Source organism: Panthera pardus, unplaced genomic scaffold (assembly GCF_024362965.1).
Source record: "Panthera pardus isolate Hobbes unplaced genomic scaffold, ASM2436296v1 HiC_scaffold_10, whole genome shotgun sequence".
Lineage (NCBI taxonomy): Eukaryota > Metazoa > Chordata > Mammalia > Carnivora > Felidae > Panthera > Panthera pardus.
The window spans coordinates 57,157,913-57,173,070 of record NW_026526655.1 but is presented as its reverse complement, the minus strand read 5'-3'; the positions used below and the strand labels follow the sequence as shown (position 1 = coordinate 57,173,070).

General features: G+C 49.7%; 2 protein-coding genes across 4 annotated transcripts; one reads left to right on the top strand and one right to left on the bottom strand.

The window, feature by feature from the left end:
- The first annotated feature begins 2,249 nt into the window (after positions 1-2,249).
- On the top strand, positions 2,250-6,593 carry HOXD8 (homeobox D8). 3 transcript variants are annotated; one of them, XM_053907477.1, is made up of 3 exons: positions 2,250-2,763; positions 4,597-4,744; positions 5,130-6,593. In XM_053907477.1, exons 1-3 carry the CDS (start codon positions 2,563-2,565, stop codon positions 5,423-5,425), a joined length of 645 nt encoding a protein of 214 aa, XP_053763452.1. In that variant the 5' UTR covers positions 2,250-2,562; the 3' UTR covers positions 5,426-6,593. The 3 variants fall into 3 exon arrangements, with proteins under 3 accessions (XP_053763452.1, XP_053763450.1, XP_019315882.1); XM_053907475.1 differs by lacking the exon at positions 2,250-2,763 and having other exon boundaries at positions 2,870-4,744; positions 5,133-6,593; XM_019460337.2 differs by lacking the exon at positions 2,250-2,763 and having other exon boundaries at positions 2,871-4,744.
- Positions 6,594-8,713: 2,120 nt separating this feature from the next.
- LOC128776904 (uncharacterized) lies at positions 8,714-14,808 on the bottom strand. The gene is made up of 3 exons (XM_053901824.1): positions 14,707-14,808; positions 10,642-11,133; positions 8,714-9,006 (listed from the first exon to the last, which is right to left on the bottom strand). The coding sequence occupies exons 1-3, from the start codon at positions 14,806-14,808 to the stop codon at positions 8,929-8,931; spliced, it is 672 nt and encodes a 223-aa protein (XP_053757799.1). The 3' UTR covers positions 8,714-8,928.
- Between the last annotated feature and the right edge of the window lie 350 nt (positions 14,809-15,158).

The window sequence follows — 15,158 nt, the reverse complement described above, 5'->3', positions numbered from 1 at the left end:
CCAGCGGCATGGTTGCAGAGCCAGCAGGGAAAAATGAAGTTACTTACGTGTCCTTTCATAAAAATACTTGGCCCTCCGCTCCAAACTTTGCTGCAAAAGTACTGTTGGAAATTATATCTACTTGCTTATAGAAAATGTAATTCTTACAGCTGAATTAGAAGAAAACATTTTTGAAATTGAGAAAAAGACTAACCTGGAAGGAAACAAGCTGATTAAAGCTTTGCTTTAACAAAAATTCAAGTGGAATGCTTAGTCAATTCCTTTCACTCTGTGACTTTTGATGTAGATTTAAAATCTCATTTATTGTGTATAGAAATTCCAATAAACACAGCCCAACAGGGCCTTTCCAGATAGCCGCTTAGATATTCCGCAGAAAGCTTTTAAATTGGTTTCTATTTCTGCCTCTCCTGCCCCCAGATTGCCCAGCGATATGGGCCTGAAGGATTAAAATTAGGAAGTTAAAGTAGCAAATATTCAGGTTTTAATGCTAAGAGTAACAGCTTTAAAAGAAAATAATAAAATGAGCTTGGGTCATTTCTTCGTTTTCGAAGTGCTTGGCTCCTCTGACTAAAAACAAAAACAAAACATGTTACAGTCAATATTTAGAAAGTTGTAATTTGTTCGGTCTAGCCCGTCCTATAATTGTGGGCGATTACGGAATGGGGACCTACTGTGTCTGGCAAAAGAAGGGCTGGAAGCTTTTGAAAAAGACTATTGGAAGCTCTCGGGAGTACAAATATCTTTGGCGTTCAGAAACCCCAGCTTGTTGCACTTGACTTGTTGACAATCAAAGGGATGAAGCATTATTAGTGTCAGCGATCCAAGCCCCAGTCAAACTAAAGAACAAGATTAGAACTGCTTTGAGTCGAATAAAGGGAAGTTAAACTCGGTCAGTTGGAGGCGGCATTTTGCCACTAGAGGGCGCTGTTGCTCCACTTTGTGATCTCGTAAAGCTGGCGTTGCGGCGGCGGATGGTTTTGATTTAATATATTTACAATCTTATTTTTAATTCCAAATTAGGATAAACTTAAGCAAAAATAAGCAATGTACACTATTAAGTTCTCCAGCCGTGTTTTTGTTAGGTATAAAATTTTGGATTAGTCAGGATTTCAGAAAATTTGGACTACGGCACGGCTGAAACTATAAAATGTTATGGTTAAGTTAATGCATTCTATCAAAACAAACGTGTAGAAGCATAGATCTTTATTTACAAAGTTAATCGTGCCCTTTTCCCATTCAGATTATGAATAGAATGCTTGGGGGGGGCGGTGAAACTGTTTTGTCCTAAGAGGAAATGTTAGTTTGTAATGTTATCTTAATTAGGCCAGAACATGTAGAAATGAATTTCGTAGTGCTTGTGTTTCTTTTTCGCCCCCCACCCCGAAATCACACAGTTCTGGAAGGTGCCTTGTATAATTGACATCTGGGCTCGTTCTTCTTTTTCCCCATTCTATTCCAAAACCCACTCACTGGTCCAGAGTTTTAATACGCATACACACACATGCCAAACACTGAAGTTAAAAAAAAAAAATTACAAAGTTGGTTCCAGGGCTTTATTGAGAATAATTCTCTTTTAACTGGGTATTTGCAAGATTGGAGTACAAGTCGTTAACTATCAGAATCTATTTGTTCGCCTTCGGATCTCAAGGAAGTTTTACCTGGCGATATCCAGCAGAAAACACCCCCCCCCCCACTCCCCGTCCCCAGTCTCCTCCACTCCATGCTAATTTAAAAAATAAAGTATGCCCTTATCATCTGGAAATTCATTAACAATCCGTTTACCTTAACCATTTCCAGGCATTCCCAGTAGAAACAATTGAATGAGTATTACATACTATCTTGTTATGCCTTTCCATCTCGACTTCATTTTCTCCATTTGCAAAATATGATTCAGTCCTTTTGCAAAATATGATTCAGTCCACAAGGACTGACCTCAGGATCGCACTCCCAGACTGGACCAACCCACGAGTAGGGGGTAGTTGAAACGACTCGCCTGCTGCGCTTTTGGGGGCCGTCTTGGGTTTTTAGACATTTGTATTTGGCGTGAAAAGCCGGCGTGCTGTTTTAGTTTTAGCCGGAGGGTCCTCGGTGGACTCGGGGCGTGTTTCCGAGGAGGTCGGTTCCCAAGGCTGGTGTGGGCCTGGTGCCCTCACAACAATGGGTTAACCGTAAGGGAAAGGGGTTCGTCCGTCACCCAAAGAACCCACGGAAAAGGCCGAGCAGGCGAGGGAAAACTCACTCAGCATAGACTCATTACATTTATTGGACATTAAAACGGGAGTAGAGAGGGGGAAAAAAGAGATGTGGAGGTCAGAAGATAGTTGGTGGTGTAACGCCAAGCGGCTTTAGATTGAGCTTCTAAAATCAGGAATATTTTGCCGATTCACACTGGACTTGCCCACATGACTCGGGACGGTTCTCTTCCTCACCGCTCACAAGCTAGGATGAGCCTTCTCTTTCCTTGCTTTTGGAAAAGTTAGTAACTTTTTAAGCTGAGTCTAGCGCCCGCTCTCAGCAGAAAGTTCACAGGCTTGGCAGATGGGCTAGAATCGTTAGCAGACGATGGGCGCCGCCTTCAGCTGCCTGGAACCGGCGCGATCCGAAAGCCGGCCCGGAGGTTCGATGGGGGGAGGGGGGGAGGCACTTGCAGGCTTCGGCCCCCCGTGCTCCGCCCGGGGCCACTGCCCGCCCTGGTCCGCTCCGTGCCGGGGCTGGGACCCCGGAGCCGCGCGTCCTGCTCGAGGAAACACCACCCACCCCAGCGTGAGTTCTCCTTCCCGCCTCGGAACATTTCTGTCCGCTTTTCTATTTACTCCCTCAGCAATGCTAATGCCTGCTCCCCCCCCCCGCCCCCACATTCTTCAGCTTCCCCCCTGAGCCTACTGCTGACGTCTATCAAGGGTGAAATGATGGAAACTATATTCATGGGCATGATTTCCATTAAATATCAATTAACCTGGGAGCCTCAGCCAGGCGTGCAGTGCGTCAAGGGTAAATGTACATCTCATTTCCACAAGGCCTGCTCGCCTGGAAAAGAAGGGACTAGATTCGCTTTGATAATGCCAGGTTTTGGGGTCACACTTGTGGCCTTTAATCAAACCACTTAGGACCCAACCCAACTGTACGCGGTCCGGCCTGTCTACACCGTTTGCCCTTGTTCCGTGGGCTGCGCCCGCGTGTCCTGAGGTGCAAAAGCCACGGCCAACCTCTGGGGGGCTGCTCTAGGGGCCAAGGGAGGGAGTCATTTGCTCCTATAGCCTCTTGGGAGTGGCCTCCCTGCCTCCCCCAAGTGTAAGGTTCTCTCGCGCCCCCGCCTCGCCGGCCGCGGGCCGCTTTCCCCAGGCCCAGGGGGGCAAGACGAGCCCTTGGCAGTGCGGCTTTATGGGCCCCCTTTAAGGCCGGCGGAGGCATCTCCCGGCCAGCGTGAGACGTCCCGTCGGGAGCGACGGTGTCGCCTCCGCGCGGATCCCTCCGCGCGGTTATCTCGCCCCATCTTCTCCTCACAGTGGCGTGGTGCGAAAATGCCTCGCCGGGGCGCACCGGGGCGGCAGCCTCGGCGCCGGCGGCGAGAGCGGTGGGAGGGGGCCGCGGGGGGGCCGAGGTGAGAGGTGGCGGCGGGTAGAGGGTGTTTTTTTCTCTTCCCTCCAGAGCGGGGGTTTGTAAACCGAAGCCAAAGAGTGTCCCCGTGGGCCGGGCGCACTTTTTTTTTTCTTGTCCCGGTGCGCTCAGGGCCGCCTGGTGCCTGAGAGGAAACAGTGGAGGCAGCGGGGCAGGTCACCCGGGGCGTCGGCGATTATATTGTGGCCCAGCCGGCGCGCGCCGGGAAAGGCCGGGCGGGCGTGAGCGCGGGGGCTGGGCGAGGCCCCGCGACCCGCGAGGGAGGCGGTGCGAGGCCGAGTCGGCGGGCGCGAGAGCCGGGCATGAACGCCCAGTAGCCAAGTGCCCGCGGCTGCCGGGCCTCAGAGGCGACGCGCGCGCAGGCGGGCGGGTGGCAGCAGCAACGTAGCCCGGCGGCCCCGGCGGCGGGAACAGCCGCCCCAGAGGCCCCCGCGGCAGTGCGGCCGCGCTGAGGCGCGCTCCCTGCCAGCTCCGCACCGCCCGCCCGGGGCCGCCCTACCTCGGCCCCTGGCCGCCGCCGCCGCCGCCCCGATGAGCTCTTACTTCGTGAACCCGCTGTACTCCAAGTACAAGGCGGCGGCCGCGGCGGCGGCGGCGGCGGCCGCGGCGGGCGAGGCCATCAATCCCACTTACTACGACTGTCACTTCGCGCCTGAGGTCGGCAGCCGCCACGCCGCCGCCGCCGCCGCCGCCCTGCAGCTCTATGGCAACAGCGCCGCCGGCTTCCCGCACGCGCCCCCGCAGGCGCACGCGCACCCGCACCCGCATCCGTCACCGCCGCCCGCCGGGCCGGGTTGCGGTGGTGGGGGCGGCCCGGGCCCCGGCCAGGACTACTTCCACCCCGGCGGGGGCAGCCCGGCCGCAGCCTACCAGGCCGCCCCCCCTCCTCCTCCGCATCCTCCGCCTCCGCCTCCCCCCTGCGGCGGGATTGCCTGTCACGGGGAGCCCGCGAAGTTTTACGGATACGATAACTTACAGAGACAGCCGATTTTTACGACCCAGCAAGAGGCCGAGCTGGTACAATATCCTGACTGTAAATCGTCCAGTGGTAATATTGGCGAGGACCCAGACCACTTAAATCAGAGCTCGTCTCCTTCTCAAATGTTTCCCTGGATGAGACCACAAGGTTGGGATGCATTTTTTTTTTTTTAATGCGGGGAGAGGGGGAGAAATCTGCTTTCATCTCACGTTCTAGCTTTAAAAACTACCTTTTCCTCTCTCTCTCCTTTTCCTTCTTGTGTAGCTATAGTGGCTCTTATTCATAAAGTAATACTGTTTTTTTCCCCTTAAAGTAGAAACCGCGTAAAGATGATGGGGACAGTAATTGTGAAGATCTTCCCTCTGTTGCTCTTGCCTGCATATCCTATATATATCAGAGCTAAAAAGACTTGTGTATGTTTCATCCTTTAGACCTGTTCCAGAAAGCTCCAGCAACCTGCAGAGGCACCATTTCATTTCTAAAAGGTTTATTTTCCTTTTTTTTTTTTTTTTGGTTTGTTTATTTTAATCAGCAGCTCCTGGTAGACGAAGAGGAAGACAAACCTACAGTCGTTTCCAAACCCTAGAGCTGGAAAAAGAATTCCTTTTTAACCCTTATCTGACCAGGAAGAGAAGAATTGAGGTCTCCCACGCCCTAGCCCTCACGGAGAGACAGGTAAAAATCTGGTTCCAGAACAGGAGAATGAAATGGAAAAAAGAGAACAACAAGGACAAATTCCCAGTTTCCCGACAGGAGGCAAAGGATGGAGAAACCAAAAAAGAAACCCAAGAGCTGGAGGAAGACAGAGCCGAAGGCCTGACAAATTAACTTCTACCTTTAAATTTTTACCACAGACTATTAAAACTAATGATCAACACATGCTGTTGGACACCATCTATTTTCTTTGTTGGAAAGAACTTTACCTGTATTTCAAGCTACCTTCATGTCACTGCTCTTGAGGTTTCTGCGCTTTGAGAGGGGCTTGGGTGTTAAAAAAAAAAAAGTTTCTAGTATCGAATACAAGCAGCCCTTGAGCTGTCCTATGTAAGGGTAATTTGATACTGACCTTGTTGCTATATTTTTATAATGGTAGTTTTTAATGTCTGAGCTGGTGATTCGCCTCAACAACATAAACTTCCTAATGATTAGCACTAAATAATTGAATATAAAATGCTTTATTAATCAAACAAGTGCACTTGAACACTTAAAATCATTTCTTTATGGTGAGTAAATTAAAAGAGATCTATTAATTTTTTTAAGAATTATGCCTGCAGAATATTTACTTTATGTTATTTGATTAAAACATATTTATGTTTTATTTCTGCTTTTATAATGAATGGTTCGGGTGCCTTTTGTTTACTCCTTAAAGGTTTCTTTGGGTATTTTGTAAATGTAGTATCTCTGGGAAAAGTCTGGGCCAAATATTGAAAAAGCACATGTTAGCTGAAGAGTGTAATGTGTAGTTCGGCTCCGCAGCTTCCTTAAACTTGGGGAAAACGTTGGGCCAATGAGAAAAGTTTCAGGAAAGTGTCAAAGTTGACATTTGATAATTTTTCATAGTGTATACAAATTATGGCAATTTAATCATCTAGAGTGAACGAATACTTGAAAAGCCAATTATAACATTTTCACTCATTAATTTTTCACTCTGGCTAGTCGCCTTGTGGAATGCCCCTCATTTCTCAACTTGCTTTCGTTTTGAACTGCGCTTGGCATCGCCTGAAATCGCTAGGTCTCTGTGTTGTGGCCGCTGCTGTGATTCCGTTTCTCTGAATAGGTGCCATATTTATTTGTATTCCCTTCGCTCTGTTTGCACGCCCATTTTGAGCCAACTTGTGTGCGTCTCAGATGTCGGTTGGTACGTCCTCTGCTGTTCTCCAGGATGGCCTCACCTATTGAAACAAGCCCCGAGAGCAAATGCAGAAAAATCTTGAGTGTAAACAACCGCTCCAGAACATAGCTAGCTCCTTAATAAAGAAATGAATCTTTTTCTAGAGCTAGTGTCTTTGAGCGCCGCACATAACCCTTTCCCCGAGTCAGGAAATACCTCCTGGGCTCACTAGAAGCTGTAAAGCTTCTGTTTGATTTAAAAAAAAAAAAAAAAAAGTAGTGGGGATTACAGGCACTGCGCTGCTATAAAGATAAATAAATGAATGCAGGGGATGGGGTCTCTTTTTCATTCCAAACAGGGCTGGCAAGGCTATCCTAGCTTCCTCTTGCTGTAAATAACCTTGCCAAGGTACTGTGAAAGCTTTGAACTTCGCAAAGGATTCAGAGTTGTGGGCCCAGTGGGGGAAGACCCAGAGTCCAGGTTACACCACAGCTTATTCCGCTGAGCCTGTGCTGATGCTGGGGTTTGGGATGTGTTATTAACAAGATATCCATTTTCCATTGGAGGCTTCTCCTGCAGCTGCCATTTTATGAGGGAAGAGGAGGGGGAAGAGGGGTAGTGGAGAAGAGAAATTCAAGTATACCAGTATTTCTGCCCCCCAAACGGACAGCACCTCACCAGATAGATATTGAAGAGCTCTTTGCTTTTTCTAGATGTTTTTATTTTTAAGGAGGTACATTTTGATTTCCAAAGTGGTTTTTATTGCACAGGTGAAAAAAAAAAACAACCCGGAATCTGTTTTGGGCCTGAATCAGCCCCTCAGGCATTGGGGGGCTATTTGCCTGCCACTTCAAGGACCAGGGAAATGTCGGCATGGGTGGGGCCAGAAGTGAGCCACCACCTAGCTTTCTATCCAGGGAAGAGGCCGTAGCTATGGCATTCGCTGACCTGAGCCAGAAAAGACAGTTTTAAGTCACGGGCGGCCTGCGGCTTAAGAAACATTTGCACAAGAGGAGACAGCTGCAAATGTCCATGCTGGATTTGGAAACGTTCTGCTCTGTGTGCTGCCTGAGACTCTGCTGTTGGCTTCTACAGAGCAAGGGTGCCAAGCGCCTGAAAGCGTGGCTAGAGAACAGCCTGTGGGGTGGGGGTGGGGGGGCGGTGGCGGTGGCGGTGGTGGGGGTGGTGGTAGCAGCGGCAGTGGTGGTGGCAAGCTGGCTAGAGCTTCTGGCTGGCTAAGCTCCGGTTGCCCTCCATTTAGGGGATTCCTCTGTTAGCAAAATTTGCGGTCTCCTGCTCAAGAATATTCCCCAAATACCAGTTTTAGAGTCACTGATTTGGGGCAAGACTCAGGTAGGAGACCTGGTACGTGAATGGATGTGGAAATGAAGAAATGAAGGGGAAGTAGTAATGTCCTCATTTCCTCTGTATTCTGTGTTGCTCTGGAAGTGTTGTACCTTCTTGTCCCATTGGCCCCAAATCCACAGTAAAATTGTAGCTCTTGTACAGAAAAAAACTCTGTTGCAGTAATTGGTGCATTAGAGAGTATTTGTACATACACAAATTTGGTATTCTGGGGGTATATATTTGGTGTATTTGTACATAAACATGGATTACATATTGCAGAAAGTATTGGTCATAAATGTAGGTATATATGTTTCTTTTTGTAGCTGGGAAAATCATAGACCTGCTTCCAAATAAAGAGTTTGAGGAATTACACATCTGTCTCTCTGTCTTCCTCTCTCTCTCTCTCCCCCACACACACCCCACTGTCTTTCTTACAGTGGCTAGAAATCCCCCCATCATGGTATTTCATGCAGCCGAGCACAGAAGATACTCTTCTAATTGGCTCAAATCTGTAAACATCCGAGGGGTGCGGCAAAAAGCGAGCAAACATTTTTGCTGCAGAAATTTGCATAAACCTTCAGAGAATCCTTTGCAAACCCAGACGATGCTTTTCAGCCCTGGATTGCTTAGAGTCTGCTTAGAGAGGTCTGTAAACCGTTCAGAGAAAAGGACCCTCCAATGTTAACACTGAATGAAAGAACCAAGCCTTCGAAATGATTTAGGTTCTCTGTTTTTGAGAACCAGGAACACACAAAAGAGGGTGTGGGTCTCAATGGTTTCTAGAGAAAAGTCAGTTCAGGGACTGCCATTTTGTGAGGTTCCACAAAGCCCAGCACACCCGCTTACCTCTGCGCAGGAGAAAAAGTACAAATATGGCTGCCTATTCAACAATGCAATGTCTTTTTCCCATCCCTCCTTCCCCAAGCTGAAAAGGAGGGTCACAAAGCTCCGCTTTTATTTGGGTAGGAGGAAACTGACAATTGAGATTATTTCTTAGAATATTTTAGAAGTGAGCAATCTCTGTTCAGTTCCACATGTACAGACCAGTATAAAGTGTTCTAGCTTAGAAAGGGCCCCCAAAACTTGCCCCACGTATTTTTACACTTTTCTTACACATTTTCTTTTGTAATTAAAAACACTGTTTTATTATTCTTCAGTGCAGAAGGTGTTGCTGTTTCACATCCAAGCTTGTGTCCTCTGCTTCCCTGGTGTTTGCTGAATGTTCCGGCATCTGGGGGGTAGACAGGGGAATACAGAGAACATTTTAATGGACTTTGGCTACTGCTATGGTTCCCTCCAGCAAAACTAGAGCACACTGTTTCTAGAAGGAATATGACTTTTGCTGGCAGATGGCAACAGAATTCCTTTAATAAAAAACATCCAAGGTCATCGGAACCTTTTCAAGGGATACAAATGGCCTGCTCCAGAGGGTGCTATGTATTTCCTGCTTAAGTCTACGTCCACTCAGGTACTTACTGGGTGTGAGGATGTTAATAGCAGAGAACCTACACATACACATCCAATGCAAATATTTATAAATGCATTACTAGAAGTTCAAAGACAGTGTCCTTGAAAGCTTGGAGGGATGGGTTACCTCTTTCACACAGGTTCTGAAGCCTGGATGGCCATGCCTATGAATGCATTAATGATGAGGAGAATGCTGGGGACCTCAAGGACATTTACTTTCAGCTGGTGTTCTCTGCAGCAGCTCCTATCAGAAGTGCAAAAGGAATGTGATTCCTGCCTTTGAAGAAAAAAGACTATTTTTTCCCCCAAGGTTGAAATGGGGATCAGCTCTTTTCCCGAACAAATGGAACCCCTCTCCTCTTCAGTGTTGCATTGCGCAGGCTTTCCAATGGTCAAACGTTTTGGGGACAAGGCAAGAGGGGGAAATTAAATTGCACAGAAATAAGAAGTGCACTTAGGGGAGACACAGCAAGGGGTTTCATAGGGGATCCAGAAAGACTGCTTCTCCTTTAACCCGGTACTGTCCAGGAGGATATTTCTGCCAAGATAAATTGCCAAGCATTGGGAGTTCAGACTGTTATCTTGGAGAACCTGACAAGCAACCTAAAACCATCACCAGGATTTGAGCTGGTTGGTACCTCTCCTACCCCCAGAAACCCAAAGAAATGGGAGGGACCCCAATTTATGTTGGAGAGGGAAAAGGGACGGCGGGCTTTCTTGGCCTGCAGAGCCCAGGTTTTCTGCGCAAGATCACTGGGGGGGCTGGCTTGCCTGCAGATAGATGAGAGGGGCAAAAACCGAAAGTGCTTGGCTGCCGCTCCGGAGCGGGCCTTTCTGCGAGGGGAGGGGAGGAGAAGCCAAGTGACCCGCGCAAGGAGAGTCAGAGGGGGGTGACTGCCAGGATCAACTCCCCGAGCGCCTGGGCAGTACACCGCATTCATTTCCCCCTCTAACACAACGCCCTATTCAGCAGAGGTTTCGAGGCAAATCAAAAAAGAGCAAAAGAAATACTTCCTAGAAGAGGTGAGAGTCAGGACCCATGGAGGCAAGAGACGCAGAGACAACAGAGGGGAGCAGAGAGGAAGAAAGAGGAGAGGAGGAAGGAAGGAAAAGGAGGAGGAAGAGAGAGAACAGAAGAGAGCGGGGAGAGAAAGAGGAAAAAACATGGCGCTTGCGAGCTGTATGTGCAAAATCCGCAAGGAATTGCAGCAAATTCCTTTTTGTTTGAAGAAAATTTACAACTTGGTAATAGACCTTTTTATGACCTATTTGCGGTCGTCATTGGCTGCGGCTGGTCATGTGCAGGCGCCGCTCGCCTTCACGGCCTTTTTCCTGATTTCCCAGGCGAATTTCCCCCCGCATTCTGCCTTCCTGGAGCCTCACCCCCTCTTTTTCTAACCTTTGTCTCTGCAGAGGTGGGATCCAGTCGCCGGCTGCGGGATTGCGGGGTCCGCGGCGGCCTCCGCTCCCGCCCGGCGCCCAACGTGGCCCCACCGCCGCTTCGCTCGGGCCGCGCCGCTGCCGCCTCCGGAGCCGGTGGGGAGCCCGGCGGGCGGGAGAGCCCGGAAATAGCCCTGGGCTTGGAGGCCCCCGCCGGCGCCGACAACGCTCGCCGGGAGCGGCCGGCCTGCTCCGGGTGACTGCAGCCGCGCGGTTCCGACGCGACTCCTTCCCCAACACGAGCGGATCCCTGCCGCCCCGAGTGCGCGAAGCCCGGCAGCGCCCAATGGATTACTGCAGCCGCCCTGGCCGACCGCCGCCTCCTGCTCGGCAGCCTCCGGGTAAGAGTCGCCCCTCCCCGCGCCCCTGCACTGCCACCGAGGAGCTCCAGGCGCCCACCCCCTTGGGCAGCCCAGTGAGCCTGCCCCGACTCCCTATACTTCTCCGGGACCTTGGGGTGACTGCGCCCCCGGCTCCCTCTTCACTCCATCTCTGAGCAGGCATCCCCTGGGGCCCCGGATGGGGTCCAGCTGAGCTCAGAAGTCGAAGGGAAGCCCCATTTCCTCTCGAGCTTCCGAGAGGTGGAGAGCAGCAGATAGGACCCCACTGCCTGGATGGAGAGCTCCTCAATCCCCACCCTGGGAAGAATAGGTAGATGGTTCCTGGATGGCTTAGCTTTGCTGTGGATCATTTGAAGGCATTCTATAGTATACAGCAGTGTTTTGCGGCTTGTCTGTGGTCAAAGGTATCTGGGAGGCTAACAGGTGTTTTTTGAGGGTTGGGGCTTGGGGTGGGGGTGGGGTGGATTCTGTATACCCAAGATGTGTTTGGTTTGTTAATCTAGGCTTTGGTGAGTGATGCTGGCTGATTTCTAGGCTTTATTGAGCTTTATGTATGAGATGGAATTTTAAATATTTTAAACCGTTTCTCTAGTTTTTAGAGAATTTTTGTAACAAGTCGAGAACGTTTCCCCCCATATCTAATAATCTGTTAGGTGAAATTGGATTATTTTATATCGCAAAATGTATACATGTTTTGGGAGGTAATAGTATCAGAAAAGCTGGTGCAGGTCTTGGGTAAAAAGCAATAGATATTTAAGAAATGCAAACCATGTCTAAGTTCAAATATCGCGTGTCTTTCTTATTTGCCAGAAGAGGAAAAGAGTAGATATTTTGCTTTCTAAATGCACTGTCTTGGTGTTTTGCCTACAAATAAACGTTGTATAGCAACATTTTACCCTCTACTTCAAAATTACTGAACTGAAACATTATCTATGCATCAAAAGAAAATCCTTTGCAGAAAAAAAGAATGCTTTTATCCCACCCATTTTGAACAGTACTTAAGGATGCAGTTCTCAAAATCCTCTTGACTCTTCCCTCATGAACACCTTGCGAAATATTAAAACCTGTGGACAGTCTGCCGCATTGCGCATGGGATGGACCTGCGCACCGCTGAATATCTTCCCCAAAGCACCCAGCGGCGAGTCCTAGTAGTCCAGATATTCCTTTGTAATCGTTTTGACCATAAATATTTCTAAACAATAAATGACATCTTTGTAGAAAGGTATTTTTAGCAATTCACGATGGAATCACGCTGGTTTCAAAATGGAGGGCCACTATTTGTGGCCAGTTGACGTCTGAGGGATTGTGGTGGATCACTATGATCTCACAAATAAGAAACTGAATGATATTTTTTATTTGGAATGTCTGCATTTTGTAACTATTTCACCACTACGGTACAATGGCTGTCGAGATCATTGTTTCATATTGGTAAAAAGCATTGCCTATTGAAAAGCAGGCCCCTGGTCAGGAACGTAGGCCTGTCCCCTGGCCTAGGGAGCCCCCTAGGTGGGCTGGGACAAGTGTGGGGGTGGGGAGGAGTTGTGGCTGTGATGGCCAAGCCCTAGTGTTCACTTTTCCCTGGGTTCGGTGGCTGAGTGCGCCCAAGTAACTAAGAACTTAGGCGGGCTGGGCTGCAGGTCCTTTTAAGAAGCAGAGGGTGAGGTCATGGGCAGATATGGAGGACTGAAGGGTTCTTTGTAACTCCTGTGGTAGCATTAAGAGTTTATTGGAACTAAGTGGTCGGTTGCATTTAAGAGAGTAAATAATCTGCAAATCACATTTGAACTCGGGCCAGAAGGAGACCAGTTAACGCTTTTGCTACTGCTGGAAATGCCCCCATTGTTCCGGATAACCCAAAAAATTAAACCCAATTTTTAAAAATTAAATAAGAAACACTTGGATTGTAAGAGCTCACAAGCCGGGAAGTGTAACTCCCAGCGTATTCAGTGGGAACCTCCATCCGTTTATAGTTCAGGCAGTCGGTGGCATGTCCGGGCCTTGGTGTTTACCGGTCAGGCTGTGAGCTGGGCTTGCACTCTTCACGGGGACCAGCGAAAAGAACGAAGCTCGCTCTTATAAATGTGGCCAAGTACCAGGGCTAAAAACTAAACGTATTTTCTTATCAGATGCTCCTCCAAACAAGTATATTTCGCCAGAATTCTTTCTGAACTAGAAAAGCAGGGGAAAATCGGAACAAAGACAGTATTTCACTCTGGGCAGGCAGGCAGCTGTTAGAGGTATTTACGGCCTTGCCGCAGTGCGGCCGCGGGGCAGGGCACGCGAGGGCACCGGAAGCTAGGGAGAAGCCACCAAGAACTCGGAATTCCGATGTAAGTCCAATTTGGGGCCACTTTTTCCGGAATTGGTGTGAACAGATACCCTCTTTCTAGGAAATGGTCCCTTAGACTTGATGGCTGTGCCGAATGAGGGATAAGTTGTGCTTTCTGACCATAGGGAGTGATTCCCCCCCCCCCCCCGCCCCGCCTTGATTAACGACTCAAGAGAAGCCGTGCAGTAGATGTGAAATTGCTAATCCAAATGACAACCTTGAGAGTGTTCGTTGACAACATGGCGATTTTGTTGGTTTGGCGGAACAGAGCTTGCAAATCAGAAAGGACCGTTGGGGGTTTTAATACAGGTTTTGCTGAAGAAAAAAAAAAAAAGGAAGGAAGAAAGAAAAAGTACGTTTTCTGCCTCTCTCAGACGGGGTGTCCAAGCTGCTCTGCAGGTAAGCACGCAAGGAGTGCGCGGTGGCACACACCGCAAAGCGCTGCGCACGCTGCGCTTACCGTTCAGGGCTCTAAGCGCCTGCCACGCACGCTCGTTTGGCGTGTGGCGCATGTGCAGTGAAATAGCCCAGCCCGGGGATCCAACCATAAGGCGCAGATGGGGGGAGGGGTTGAGCGGACTCAGAGCAGGAAGATATAACCTGATCTCGCCACTCCTCCCTCCCTCAGAATTCGCTACTCATCTTGCCTTTATTCCTGCCTTCATTCTAAATATAGCCAACCATGTTGTCGTTGATTACGTTATTTTCAAGCATCTTGACTCACCACCCCATCCCAGTTTAAGTCTGTACTTTAGAAACAGCCTGCAAATAGGAACTAGTGGCCAAAGGGAAGCCAAATCTTTCAAGGTGTTAAAAGAACACACACACACACACACACACACACACACACACACACACACACACACACACACACTTTTAACACTTAAAAGAAGATTTATATGTGTGATCCTCGGGGAAGTGTATAGATTTTTTTCCAGCCTGGTGCCTCTGCTTGGGAAAAGGCCTTTCCTCCTGGCGTCTACTCAAACCGCCAAACTTCGGGCCAGTCCTTCAGGCGGACCATTCCCGGATTTTGTTACTCTAGAGCAGCACGTTTGAGGGCTCTGAGGGGGCCAGTGGCTCAGCATAGAGCGGCCAAATAAATAAATAAACGACAAACCGGAGGGATTTTCCGCCTGGACTCGCCTAATTAATAAGGGATGCACTCTCCTGGGCCACAAGCCGGGACGAGGTTGGGGGTGGGATGGGAGCCATTCTCTGGATCCTTTCGACTTCTGGTCGCCCCCGGGGACACTGAGGGACCAGCTCAGAGCCTTTGGTGCGGAAGACCTCCACCCGCGCGTAGAAGCCTCAGAACGCGGTTTCCCGGGCAGGCTCAGTCCCCCTGCTCGACTGTCGGCGCCTTGTCCAGGAGGAGGCGCTGTAGGACAAGCGTCTCGCCCGCTGCAGCGGCGCCGGAGATGCCCCGGGCGCGGGCGGGGGTAGGGAAAGACATGTGACTCCCCTCCCTCCTCTTCTAATCGCAGGGTGCTTTCTGTCTCGGAGGAGGGTCGGAGGTACGGCACCCACCCCCAGAGGGCCGCTTCCCTGGAGGGGCAGCCGAGGCAGAACTGAGGCCGCGGAGCCTGAAGGTAGTGGTGGCAGGCCACCTCACTTCCTCCGCCTTCCCGGAGGTGGCGCGATTTCTGCGCACTGGGCTAAGAGCAGGAAACCAGGGTCCCGCGGTTGGACAAGCCGCGTTTAACCAGCCCCCTGAGGCTGGGCTGCTGTTCTTGCCACTTTTCCTTACTGTGATCCCTGATACCCAGAACGGACAGCCTTGAAAAGCACTGCGTTCAGCGCCCC

Coding starts and splice junctions, on each gene's coding strand:
- HOXD8 (XM_019460337.2), top strand. CDS start 4,150: ATGAGCTCTTACTTCGTGAACCCGCTGTACTCCAAGTACAAGGCGGCG. Junction 4,745..5,129: donor TCCCTGGATGAGACCACAAG/GTTGGGATGCAT, acceptor TATTTTAATCAG/CAGCTCCTGGTAGACGAAGA.
- LOC128776904 (XM_053901824.1), bottom strand. CDS start 14,808: ATGTCTTTCCCTACCCCCGCCCGCGCCCGGGGCATCTCCGGCGCCGCT. Junction 11,134..14,706: donor TCCTGGACAAGGCGCCGACA/GTCGAGCAGGGG, acceptor AGTCACCCCAAG/GTCCCGGAGAAGTATAGGGA. Junction 9,007..10,641: donor CCACCTCTGCAGAGACAAAG/GTTAGAAAAAGA, acceptor TCTACCCCCCAG/ATGCCGGAACATTCAGCAAA.